We start from the raw sequence: 13701 nt of genomic DNA, 5'->3' as shown, positions 1-13701 counted from the left end.
GTCACTGGAGTGTGTTACACCATGAACGCCTTGACCGAACACTACCAAAGTGAAATTCCGGTAATTTCAAGATTGGTGATAATGCTAATTTAAATTTAATCTCTATGGACGCTTATTTCAACTACAGAATATGTCGTTCCTGCATTTGAAGAATGATGGGAATATACAAAGGCTTTTGGGTGTGTCTAAAGTTTTTCGAACTTTTCAGGTGGAGATGGCAACACAGCATGGTCTGAAGATACCAATGCGGGTTATAGTCATTTTTCGGACTTGACACATTAGCGTGTGGCACATGAGAGCATCATACTGACAGATCCCTCAGTTAGTTGCCTATAATGCAGTGACTGGAAAATGAACGAGCTGGAGTCAGGATAACAGTATGCCAAGGAAAGCATGGGTTCTTCCAGAAGGACTACACCATGATAAGATCATACAGTTGATCGACTGGTCTTGACAAATAGTCAACAACTGAAATCAAGACAGAGGTTACAAGTAATTGCGTCAGCACGAACCATTGGAAAGAGATTTGTGGAAGCTGGATGTCCTCTAATTCATAAGCAAAAATAGAACATAAAAATGTGAAACTTCTTTGTGACTGACCTGTATATACATACTGGGTGAGTCAACCGCTCCTACCGCTGGGTTTTATGCAACCCACAACTCTTTCAAAACCCACATATGATATTTCTATATTCCCTTGCTCGTTATGTGCAGACTATAAGTCTTAAGAGAATATGAGTAGCACCTTTTTGGTACGAAATTTAATTTAGTTAAATTTTCTACTGTGATATGTTTTCACTGGAGGCTACTGTTTTCTAGTTACTCTAGAAAAATGCATTTAAAGGACACTTCTGTGCGTTTTCCTTGAATAATTCGAAAACTACGGCCTCTAGCGAAACTGTACCACAGTACAAAATATGACTACATTAAATTTCCTACATAAAGATTATTTTCGTTTATTCTGAGGAAATAATAGTTTCCGTGTTATTTGAAGGCGTTGTGGGTTGCATAAAACCCAGCAGTAGGAGTAGATGACCCTGTATATATTAATGTAAGATTAACTTTCAAACAAATTAAATACAACCCAAGAACAATCATAAACACCAGAGAAAGGACAAAATTACGTCCAATTTCGGGAGTCCATAGGAAGAACATTAACCAGAGGCAACAATTTGAAATTCACTACACTTTATTACAACATTTTACATCAAGTAAATAGTTGTGACCAAAAATCAAAGTTACAAGTGCTATTACATGGCCCCACATTATGATAACAGTGGCTGTCAACCATATCATGAACAGTCTGATCACAGGTTGGCACAAGAAACATCCAAAATTAGAAACGAAAATATATGTAACAACAAACATAATTGACTCACAAGCCTGCAACACACTCTGACCTCTGGATTGTAACACAATGGCAAAAACTTTATAACCTAACTTTAAATCAAATATACACGGCGTCACTTAATAGCGCCATAAGACTAATCAGTATTTATCTTGCTTGAAAAGGCAATGCACTCTCTAGCAATAATCGTTCAATAGCAAACAATAAGTCAACGTTTGCTATGATAAGCTAATGGGCCAATTATTCCAAATTTAAGTTTATTAATCAAGAGTATAATTTCGATAAACTCAGGCCACTTAAGATAACTTGATAACATGGATAACACACAAAAGCTTTAAAAGGAGCGTTCCACATTTATGAAAATAAAACGTAGTTTTTGAACAGCAACCAGCTCAGTAACGTACCAAATTAATATAAGTCTAATAAAACTCATCACTTTTAGGAGGAGGCCAAAACACTCTAAATGATTAAAGCATGGGCAATGAACAAAGTTCTACAAACTTGCAGATGATCACCTATAACATGAAAATGCAAAGCTGAATTCTGTTCAGCGACATAGAATAACTTTCCATCAATGCACAATGCCTTCCCAATGTGACATAACTAAAGACTCTTAGCACTGACTGTTTGCCACTGCCACCATACCACATACCCGAGACACCAAGGACTTGCGTGGCCTAAGGCCAGAGTCCATTGGGAGATTGAGAGCCTTCTGAGATGCTCAGTGATGAGTCTCCTTTCTGTTTGTAGAGGTCAGATCAACGACAACATGCCCCAACTGGTGAAAGGTCGCAGGAAGCAACAATTCTCGAGACTCACACATCTACACCTTGAGTCATTGAAGCCATTGGATACTCCAATAAGACTGATTTGGCAATTTCTGAAAGGCAGCTAAATGTCTACCAATGCGGAAATGCTGCTGTCATGTCATGACCAGGGTGCCAAATGGCATATTCCAGCATGATAATGCACCCAGAATACCAAATGGGCTAGCCGACCGTTGTGGCCGAGCGGTTCTAGGTGCTTCAGTGCGGAACCGCGCTGCTGCTACGGTCGCAGGTTCGAATCCTGCCTCGGGCATGGATGTGTGTGTTGTCCTGAGGTTAGTTAGGTTTAAGTAGTTCTAAGTCTAGGGGACTGATGACCTCAGATGTTAAGTCCCATATTGCTTAGAGCCGTTTGAACCAAATGGGACATTTCAGGAGGATTATGCAAGACTTTGCACTTCAGATCACACTACAAATAACTTGAGCAATGTACATATTCTCAATTAATCTGCCTGTTGCTCTGGCTTGTCACCCATCGACCATATCTGTCTTGTACTGGGAAGATGCATACTTTCATACCGGCCTCCAGCATGCAATCTTTACTAACTGGCACAACACGTGCTTCAGGTGTGGGAAGAAAGTCTTCAAGATGACATTTGGTGGCTATTTTCTTTCATGTCACAATGAATAAAAGACTCCATTCGTGATCTTGTTTTCACGTTTCATACTGATGTTGATGATGGTCATCAGTTCCAATGAAATGGTAGTTGATGTTTTAAAAGTCATCACATAATGAATAACTCCATGGAGTTTGATAAATGTCAGACTATTATTCTGTATGTTTGACGTACAGGGGGTTGATAAATGTATGAAATCAACAAAAACACAACAGATTACCTACAGGAAGACCGTTGGCAATCAAAACAGCTTCCAGTCGTCTCGGAATGTGTTAATACAGGTTCTGCATGGTTTTAAAGGGAATCTTACACCATTCTTCCTGCAAGTTCAGGTAATGATGGTGAAGATGGACAGCAGTGACACATCATTGTCTCCAAAACATATCACAAAGTTAGAGATTTTGAACATGGCTGGGCTGCAGCAATTGTACATGCAGCAGCTTCAGTGGATTAAAACTAACAGTCAAACAGTTGCACAATACAGGTTTATTATACCTTGATCATGGTTTCGACGGTTTTAAAACCGTCTCTTTAGAAAATGTACACTACTGGCCATTAAAATTGCTACACCACGAAGATGACGTGCTTCAGAGGCGAAATTTAAGCGACAGGAAGAAGATGTTGTGATATGCAAATGATTAGGTTTTCAGAGCATTCGCACAAGGTTAGCGCTGGCGGCGACATCTACAACGTGCTGACACGAGGAAAGTTTCCAACCGATTTCACATACACAAACAGCAGCTGACCGGCATTGCCTGGTGAAACGTTGTTGTGATGCCTCGTGTAAGGAGGAGAAATGCGTACCCTCACGTTTCCGACTTTCATGAAGGTTGGATCGTAGCCAATCGCGATTGCGGTTTATCGTATCGGGACATTGCTGCTCGCGTTGGTCGAGATCCAATGACTGTTAGCAGAATATGGAATCGGTGGGTTCAGGAGAGTAATACGGAACGCCGTGCTGGATCCCAACGGCTCGTATCACTAGGAGTCGAGATGACAGGCATCTTATCCTCATGGCTGTAACGGATCGTGCAGCGACGTCTCGATCCTTGAGCCAGAAAATGTGGAGGTTTGCAAGACAACAACCATCTGCACTAATAGTTCAACGACGTTTGCAGCAGCATGGACTATCAGCTCGGAGACCATGGCTGCGGTTACCCTTGTCGCTGCATCACAGATAGGAGCGCCTGCGATAGTGTACACAACGACGAACCTTGGTGCACGAATGGCAAAACGTCATTTTTTCTGGATGAATCCAGGTTCTATTTACAGCATCATGATGGTCGCATCCCTGTTTGGCGACATCGCGGTGAACGCACGTTGAAAGCGTGTATTCGTCATCGTCATACTGGCGTATCACACGGCGTGATGGTATGGGGTGCCATTGGTTACACGTCTCGGTCACCTCTTGTTCGCATTGACGGCACCTTGAACGGTGGACGTTACATTTCAGATGTATTACGACCAGTGGCTCTACCCTTCTTTCGATCCCTGCGAAACCCTACATTTCAGCAGGAAAATACAGGACCGCTTGTTGCAGGTCCTGTACGGGTCTTTCTGGATACAGAAAATGTTGGACTGCTGCCCTGTCCAGCACATTCGCTAGATCTTTCACCAATTGAAAACGTTTGGTCAATGGTGGCCGAGCAACTGGCTCGTCACAGTACGCCAGTCACTACTCCTGATGAACTGTGGTATCGCGTTGAAGCTGCATGGGCAGCTGTAACTATACAAGCGATCGAAGCTCTGTTTGACTCAGGCGTATCAAGGCCGTTATTATGGCCAGAGGTGGTTGTTCTGGGGACTGATTTCTCAGGATCTATGCACCTAAATTGCGTGAAAACGTAATCACATGTCAGTTCTAGTATAATATATTTGTCCAATTAATACCCGTTTATCATCTGCATTTCTTCTTGGTGTAGCTATTTTAATGGCCAGTAGAGTAGTATGTAAAATCACATTATCTATACTCGGTGTGGGAATCGTTGACTGTCTAGTACATGTCATCCACTTAATCACCATTTAAAATACATTATATAAAATTATTATCCGTCTAATTATCTTAAAGCTAGGTCTACTACTTTCCTGTTGCATATGGACGTTAATGATACGGGCCTGTAATATAGTAGATGACTCCTACTACCTTCTTTGAATACTGGTGTGAACTGTGCAACGTTCCAGTCTTTGGGTACGTATTTTCCGTCGAGCGAACGGTTGTGTATGATTGTTGAGTATGGAACTATTTTATCAACGTACTCTGAAAGGAACCTAACTGGTGTACAGTCTGGATCGGAAGATTTGCTTTTGTTAAGTGATTCAAGTTGCTTCACTCCTCTGAGGATAACTATTTCTACAGGGTGTTTCAAAAATGACCGGTATTTTTGAAACGGTAATAAAAACTAAACGAGCTGCGATTGAAATACACCGTTTGTTGCAATATGCTTGGGACAACAGTACATTTTCAGGCAGACAAACTTTCGAAACTACGGTAGTTACAATTTTCAACAACAGATGGCGCTGCGGTCTGGGAAACTCTATAGTACGATATTTTCCACATATCCACCATGCGTAGCAATAATATGGCGTAGTCTCTGAATGAAATTACCCGAAACCTTTGACAACGTGTCTGTCAGAATGGCTTCACATGCAGATGAGATGTACTGCTTCAGCTGTTCAATTGTTTCTGGATTCTGGCGGTACACCTGGTCTTTCAAGTGTCCCCACAGAAAGAAGTCACAGGGGTTCATGTCTGGAGAATAGGGAGGCCAATCCACGCCGCCTCCTGTATGTTTCGGATAGCCCAAAGCAATCACACGATCATCGAAATATTCGTTCAGGAAATTAAAGACGTCGGCCGTGCGATGTGGCCGGGCACCATCTTGCATAAACCACGAGGCGTTCGCAGTGTCGTCTAAGGCAGTTTGTACCGCCACAAATTCACGAAGAATGTCCAGATAGCGTGATGCAGTAATCGTTTCGGATCTGAAAAATGGGCCAATGATTCCTTTGGAAGAAATGGCGGCCCAGACCAGTACTTTTTGAGGATGCAGGGACGATGGGACTGCAACATGGGGCTTTTCGGTTCCCCATATGCGCCAGTTCTGTTTATTGACGAAGCCGTCCAGGTAAAAATAAGCTTCGTCAGTAAACCAAATGCTGCCCACATGCATATCGCCATCATCAATCCTGTGCACTATATCGTTAGCGAATGTCTCTCGTGCAGCAATGGTAGCGGCGCTGAGCGGTTGCCGAGTTTGAATTTTGTATGGACAGAGGTGTAAACTCTGGCGCATGAGACGATACGTGGACGTTGGCGTCATTTGGACCGCAGCTGCAACACGGCGAACGGAAACCCGAGGCCGCTGTTGGATCACCTGCTGCACTAGCTGCGCGTTGCCCTCTGTGGTTGCCGTACGCGGTCGCCCTACCTTTCCAGCACGTTCATCCGTCACGTTCCCAGTCCGTTGAAATTTTTCAAACAGATCCTTTATTGTATCGCTTTTCGGTCCTTTGGTTACATTAAACCTCCGTTGAAAACTTCGTCTTGTTGCAACAACACTGTGTTCTAGGCGGTGGAATTCCAACACCAGAAAAATCCTCTGTTCTAAGGAATAAACCATGTTGTCTACAGCACACTTGCACGTTGTGAACAGCACACGCTTACAGCAGTAAGACGACGTACAGAATGGCGCACCCACAGACTGCGTTGTCTTCTATATCTTTCACATCACTTGCAGCGCCATCTGTTGTTGAAAATTGTAACTACTGTAATTTCGAAAGTTTGTCCGCCTGAAAATGTACTGTTGTCCCAAGCATATTGCAACAAACGGTGTATTTCTATCGCTGCTCGTTTAGCTTTTATCGCCGTTTCAAATATACCGGTCATTTTTGAAACACCCTGTATGTTACTCATGTTTGCAGCTGTTCTTGATTCGAATTCTTTAATATTTACTTAGTCTTCATTGGTGAAGGGATTTCGGAAGGCTCTGCTTAGGCAGCACTGTCGTCGATAGTACCTCCATTGTCATCGCGTAGAGGAGTCGTTTATGTACCGGCAAGCGTTTGTCGCGTTCTTTCTGTCTTTTTGTCCGACCTCTGTGGTTCGCCACCACAGCTGGCTAACAGTGCCGCACCTCCTGCCGGCAGGAGGCTCTGGCGAAGCCGCGGAGTCCGGGCGGCCCCCGCAGGTGAAGACGGACGCGGCGCTGCCGTCATACTGCAACCCGCCCAACCCGTGCCCGGTGGGCCACGGCGCCGAAGACGGCTGCATCTCCTCCTTCGAGAACACGGCCGGCTTCTCGCGCCGCTTCCAGGCCGAGCAGGACTGCATGTGCGACACGGAGCACATGTTCGACTGTCCGTCCTCCTCGTCGAGCTCCGGGGGCGGCGGCGGGGGCGGCAACAGGGGCGGCGACCAGCGCGGCAGCCGCGACGGCTCCGACCTCGACCGCTTCGTGCAGCAGTTCGCGGTGAGTGCTCGCTGCTGCGTCGGCCGGCCTCACTAAAGTATGTGGTGTCCCAAATCACTCGGCTCTTACTGCCAAACATGCGTCGTGTTCCTCGCTGTTGGGGCGCTAGATTCCTGTTCTACGTCAGGTCGATCGAACTTCGCTGTAAATTAATTATTGTAAAATGTAAACTTTCACGGCTGCAATTGTTACAGTTAATAAAATACTCCGGGCTATTATGCCGTGGTCTAAGGGACTTCGCCTCAAAACCCGACGTTTCGTCCCCACCTGCAGGGGACTTTTCATGGGGGTTCGTAGCTTTGTTGACCGTGCGATTCACACACTGGATCGGAATATTTTATTAATTGTAATTAATGGTTAACCTCTTGTCTCGTTGTCACTTTATTCTTAGCGGGAAACATTCTATCAGTCTCTGCTTTTTGCTGTTGCTAAAAATTTAAAACTACAGGATTTCATTTAGGTCTTGATCCCTCTTGTTTGTATTTAATATATAAAATTTTTATACAATCGCCTAGTACATTTGAAACATGAGAAGTGCTTCTTGACAATAACCGTATATCGACTAGTGCTAAAACACACGGATCACTCTGTTTACAATAACAATTACCACAACAAGCAAAATACCTGAGTGCGATGTATGAAACTCGTCCTTTCCCCTAAAAAAAATTTACAGAGAAATTTTTAATCAGCTTTAAACACTGTCCACTCCAATGGCTTGCCGGCACGGTAGCTCAGCGTGTTCGGCCAGAGGGTTAGCTGCCCTATGTAATAAAAAAACTGAGTTAATGGATCAACAACGAACTTAAACGGATGTCTTACGACGTCCGCCCCAATCAGATGCAACGAACAAAAGTGAACAAAACGAGATTAAAAAAAAATAGCTGAGTGGTCAGCGCGGCGGCTTGTCACCCCAAGGGGCCCAGGTTCAGTTCCCGGCTGGGTCGGAAATTTTTCTCCGCTCAGGGACTGGGTGCTGGGTTGTCCTCATTATCATTTCATTATCATCAGTGGAAGGCAACGGCAAAGCACCTCTGGACTCACTTTCCAAGGCGCTCATGCGGTGGACGTCTCTGCGGAGGCTCCCCCATGACAAGACGTGCCGTAAGGCAGAAATGAAAGTTTTTTTTATAAGTTGAACATTATTAACGTCGGAGCTGATGGCTGCTCCATTTATGTCTTTTCTTGATATCACTGTATAATTGAAAAAGTTCGCCACCTGGGGACGTTACACTGCCGTTGGATGGTGAGACGGAAGATTTTTTTTCTGGTGAATCAGTGTTTTTATCTCACTGCTTTGTTAAGTTGAAGAGGAGGTGGTATTGTAGGTGATTGAATATCCAGTACCAGAATTTCTCCCCACCTGATTTCACTGCTAGATTCAGTAAAAGGACCGGACGGGAAAACCAGCATCATGATGGCATAAGCCCACAGTTCACAAGTGTATTGTCATGCTGCAGCATCGAAAGACGATGGCCGAATGGGAAGATGACGGCACAAGCTCATGCCCTTGCAGTGATGGAGTTGACAGAGAAGAGAAGCTACTGTACTGTGGAATCATCATCAGCAAAAATTCGATTAGATCAGGAAACATAATATTCTTCCAATAAACTTAGTTAGCGATTTACATGATGCTGCAAACTTCATTTTCCTATCCTCTAATCTACGTGACACAAATCTAATAAAAACATAACTTTCCCTCACACAACATTTCCAGAGTATTATTTCTGTATTCAAATACGCGTAAATTCTCGTGTGATTTGACAGGTAACTCACTTTGTCTACGTTTTAACTCCACTCATAATTCTCTCTCTACTCTGAAGTGTTGCTCTTGACAGTTTCTGTCCATGCAAACACAATAATTCAGGTTGTCCGTTTGCGAATAACCGCACTGTCGTTCTGTACTTGGCTGGCACACACTGACTTCGTGCCCTTCGATACTGCGTGTGAATATTAAAGTGGCCGTGCGGTTCTAGGCACTGCAGTCCGGAACCGCTGGACTGCCACGGTCGCAAGTTCGAATCCTGCCTCGGGCATGGATGTGTGTGATGTCCTTAGGTTTAAGTAGTTCTAAGTTCTAGGGGACTGATGGCCTAAGATGTTAAGTCCCATAGTGTTCAGAGCCGTTTGAGCCTTTTGAACCATCTTCAGCCGTCCCCACATTACTAGTAAATAATATGAAAATGACGTGTTTGTTTGTAAGTTTCTACTGGTAAAAGGGCTTTCCATAAATACTACCTGGAAAGGCTTCGCAATGAAACATTAAGCGCATGTCACAAAGAGAAGCGAGTTATGCAAGATCATCACCAGTGAAACAAAACATAATAAGCTGTGATTAAGTTCATGCTGAAATTCAACGAAACGTATGAAAATTTTCCATCACAGGTTGCATGAAGCAGTTAACATTAATAATGGAATAACAACAGATGTAGAAGAGGTCGAAATAAGGCTAGACAGATTGTCCACAAATTAATCCTACTATAGAACAGGTGAGCACAAGTCACTCGTTATCACCTCTGCATTTACCATGTGCTTCGCCTTCACTCACAACGGAAACTAATCACACTGAAGCAACATCCTAAAATTACAGCTGGTTAAATGCCTTATTTAAGAATCACGCAAACATGGGGAAGTCTTAGGAATTAGGGATCTCAAAATGTAACTCAAAATCGTGAAAACAAAACTTTCATCTGCAGTAGTCTAGTTGACAACAAAATAGCTCAGAGAAATGTTTCTAAATTTGAGTAAGCTAAACTCAAAAAGCACTTCGGGATTTGCATTTAACTGGAAGATTGCAGGAAGAAAATACAATTAGGCTTTCACAACTGGGTAGCTTCCAAAATCAAGATAAATAAAGTAAATATTAAATACAAATACACTGAGCATACAAGATGTTTAACAGGAGTCGTTAACTATGATGTGCTCAAAGGATGTATTACGATATAGCCTAAGCAAGACATTTTCCAAGTAACTAAGTAAGCAGACATATTTTCCAGTCAGGAGCAGACAAGAACTGGGAAGCGAAAAGACACCAAATCTAAATTCTCTCCTGGTCTCTCCACAACTGCCGAACTCCACTTAGAGGCTGCTGTCAATGTGACGAATGAGACTGTGCCTTTACCCATCTGAATACAGGGCAGTTCAATAGAAACTTCCCACTCAAACCGTATAGAGAGTGTATTACGATTCATTATGTTGCTACCGAACAGTCTCTCCCTATTAGCATTGTTCGCATTACATTTGGTCACTGGAGCGATTCGACAGTCCTAAAATCTATGGGAATGTGGGTCTCACGGGGAGCGTGCAAGAGATAAATCCCTGCAGTCGCACTATCCTCTGTTCCCTCGGTGGCTCAGATGGATGCTGGCACAGCAGCTCAGCATGTTCGGTCAGCGGGCTGCTTGCCCTCTCAATAAAAAAAAAAAACTGAGTAACGGAATCAACGATCAACTTGAACGAATGTCTTGTGACGTCCGTCCAGACCGAACGCAATGAACTATATTGAATAAGAAAGAAAAAAATATGGATAGAGCGTCTGCCATGTAAGCAGGAGATCCCGGGTTTGAGTCCCGGTCGGGGCACACATTTTCATTTCTCCCCGTTGATGTATATCAACGCCTGTCGACAGCGTAAGGTCATGATTTAATTATCAGTCCTTAAATCGTACGGAAAGCAATGAGCGCTCATGATATTGCCAATAAGCGGCTCTTTTTTATGTGCAGACAAAAAAGCAAATTTCATGCTCAAGTACCCACAGGGGAATACTGTGACGACCGGCGGAACCATGTCTGTTGCAACAGGCAGCAAGAACTGACCACTGTAACATGCTGGGAGACATGACCTTTCTACGGAAACTTGGCGCCTCCTAGAAGGCCTCCATTACTTGATTTTGAGACGCCGTGAAAGCCTTTTCCCGACCAAACAGTACACTGCTGAGCATTCCAGACTCACTCCCTTCCTGCGAGGAATCCAATAATTCTCCGTTCCAAGCGAAAGTAGCAATTTCACACAATAAACGATAGCAAGTAATCGTAACAGAGATGAAACAAAGTCTTGAGCAATATGTTACAGTCTTGTTACAAATGTTTTCATCTTTTCTTGCACAGTACACCTCCTGCTTCCTGCGGGTATGATACTTCTCTGGTCGACATCACTCTTGTGTCAGAATCCCTCATCAACTAGTATTGCCCCCTAAAATCCCTTGAAAAGTCATTGAACACATTCCTTAGGTAAAATACACTCCTGGAAATGGAAAAAAGAACACATTGACACCGGTGTGTCAGACCCACCATACTTGCTCCGGAGGGCTGTACAAGCAATGATCACACGCACGGCACAGCGGACACACCAGGAACCGCGGTGTTGGCCGTCGAATGGCGCTAGCTGCGCAGCATTTGTGCACCGCCGCCGTCAGTGTCAGCCAGTTTGCCGTGGCATACGGAGCTCCATCGCAGCCTTTAACACTGGTAGCAAGCCGCGACAGCGTGGACGTGAACCGTATGTGCAGCTGACGGACTTTGAGCGAGGGCGTATAGTTGGCATGCAGGAGGCCGGGTGGACGTACCGCCGAATTGCTCAACACGTGGGGCGTGAGGTCTCCACAGTACATCGATGTTGTCGCCAGTGGTCGGCGGAAGGTGCACGTGCCCGTCGACCTGGGACCGGACCGCAGCGACGCACGGATGCACGCCAAGACCGTAGGATCCTACGCAGTGCCGTAGGGGACCGCACCGCCACTTCCCAGCAAATTAGGGACGCTCTTGCTCCTGGGGTATCGGCGAGGACCATTCGCAACCGTCTCCATGAAGCTGGGCTGCGGTCCCGCACACCGTTAGGCCGTCTTCCGCTCACGCCCCAACATCGTGCAGCCCGCCTCCAGTGGTGTCGCGACAGGCGTGAATGGAGGGACGAAAGGAGGCGTGTCGTCTACAGCGATGAGAGTCGCTTCTGCCTTGGTGCCAATGATGGTCGTATGCGTGTTTGGCGGCGTGCAGGTGAGCGCCACAATCAGGACTGCACACGACCGAGGCACACAGGGCCAACACCCGGCATCATGGTGTGGGGAGCGATCTCCTACACTGGCCGTACACCACTGGTGATCGTCGAGGGGACACTGAATAGTGCACGGTACATCCAAACCGTCATCGAACCCATCGTTCTACCATTCCTAGACCGGCAAGGGAACTTGCTGTTCCAACAGGACAATGCACGTCCGCATGTATCCCGTGCCACCCAACGTGCTCTAGAAGGTGTAAGTCAACTACCCTGGCCAGCAAGATCTCCGGATCTGTCCCCCATTGAGCATGTTTGGGACTGGATGAAGCGTCGTCTCACGCGGTCTGCACGTCCAGCACGAACGCTGGTCCAACTGAGGCGCCAGGTGGAAATGGCATGGCAAGCCGTTCCACAGGACTACATCCAGCATCTCTACGATCGTCTCCATGGGAGAATAGCAGCCTGCATTGCTGCGAAAGGTGGATATACACTGTACTAGTGCCGACATTGTGCATGCTCTGTTGCCTGTGTCTATGTGCCTGTGGTTCTGTCAGTGTGATCATGTGATGAATCTGACCCCAGGAATGTGTCAATATAGTTTCCCCTTCCTGGGACAATGAATTCACGGTGTTCTTATTTCAATTTCCAGGAGTGTGTTTATCGACTGCTGACTAGCCTGAAAAGTTTATACACAATGCTGCACATGATAATTAAGTGTTAATGTGCATCTTGCACGCACATGTAAAGTCACACACCACTCTAGCGTGTTTAAAATTAGGCACAGGGATTAGTAAGCAGTTCACTCACGTCACCATGGTATTAAAGTAATTCAATATTCAGGAACTGCATGAACTTTATCATCAAGTTACACTGTCACAACAAAATTCAGTAGTCTCAGTACCACGTGTATTACTTCTTGTCTGCTTTGCATAGTGCTCATAGAGCCCATGCAATACCACGATATGGCTACCCAATTCATCACCGAACTACGCGCCGCGTGTTTCACTCTTGGGATGTAAACTCGGCCAGAAGTTGGAACCAATGTGAAACAAAACTCAACCGATCAAACGACTTTCTTCCATTGTTCCAGTATTCAAGCTTTATACCTTCGACACCACGTTTTCCATTTAGAGGCATTTGCGTCACTGATTGGTTTTCCAATTCCACCTCGGCCTGCAAATCTTTGCCTGGGGAGCTCCCCTCGTGATGTTTGGGTGCTGCCAGGGGTCGCTAGTGTGCATTTACTTTTGCACTTATCTTCCTCTCATTTTTTGTCGCAATCCTCTCCAACGACCATCTCGATGACTCAACAAACGCTTTCGCCCGCGTTGTGACGTAGCGGTGGATATTTTTTTCTGTTTTCCATGTATGCGATATACACTCCAGGAAATTGAAATACGAACACCGTGAATTCATTGTCCCAGGAAGGGGAAACTTTATTGACACAT

General features: G+C 45.1%; 1 protein-coding gene across 1 annotated transcript in view; it reads left to right on the top strand.

The window, feature by feature from the left end:
* The window catches only part of LOC126416364 (uncharacterized), a 90065-nt gene that overhangs the window by 58951 nt on the left and 17413 nt on the right, over positions 1–13701 (top strand). Inside the window, exon 5 of the mRNA XM_050084043.1 lies at positions 6939–7261. Within this exon, the coding sequence (XP_049940000.1) occupies positions 6939–7261 (323 nt within the window). The remainder of the gene's footprint in view (positions 1–6938; positions 7262–13701) is intronic.

The sequence above is a fragment of the Schistocerca serialis genome, chromosome 8 (assembly GCF_023864345.2).
Source record: "Schistocerca serialis cubense isolate TAMUIC-IGC-003099 chromosome 8, iqSchSeri2.2, whole genome shotgun sequence".
In the NCBI taxonomy this organism is placed as follows: Eukaryota; Metazoa; Arthropoda; class Insecta; order Orthoptera; family Acrididae; genus Schistocerca; species Schistocerca serialis.
Note: the sequence above shows the minus strand (reverse complement) of the source record. Positions and strands in the feature narration are given on the sequence as shown.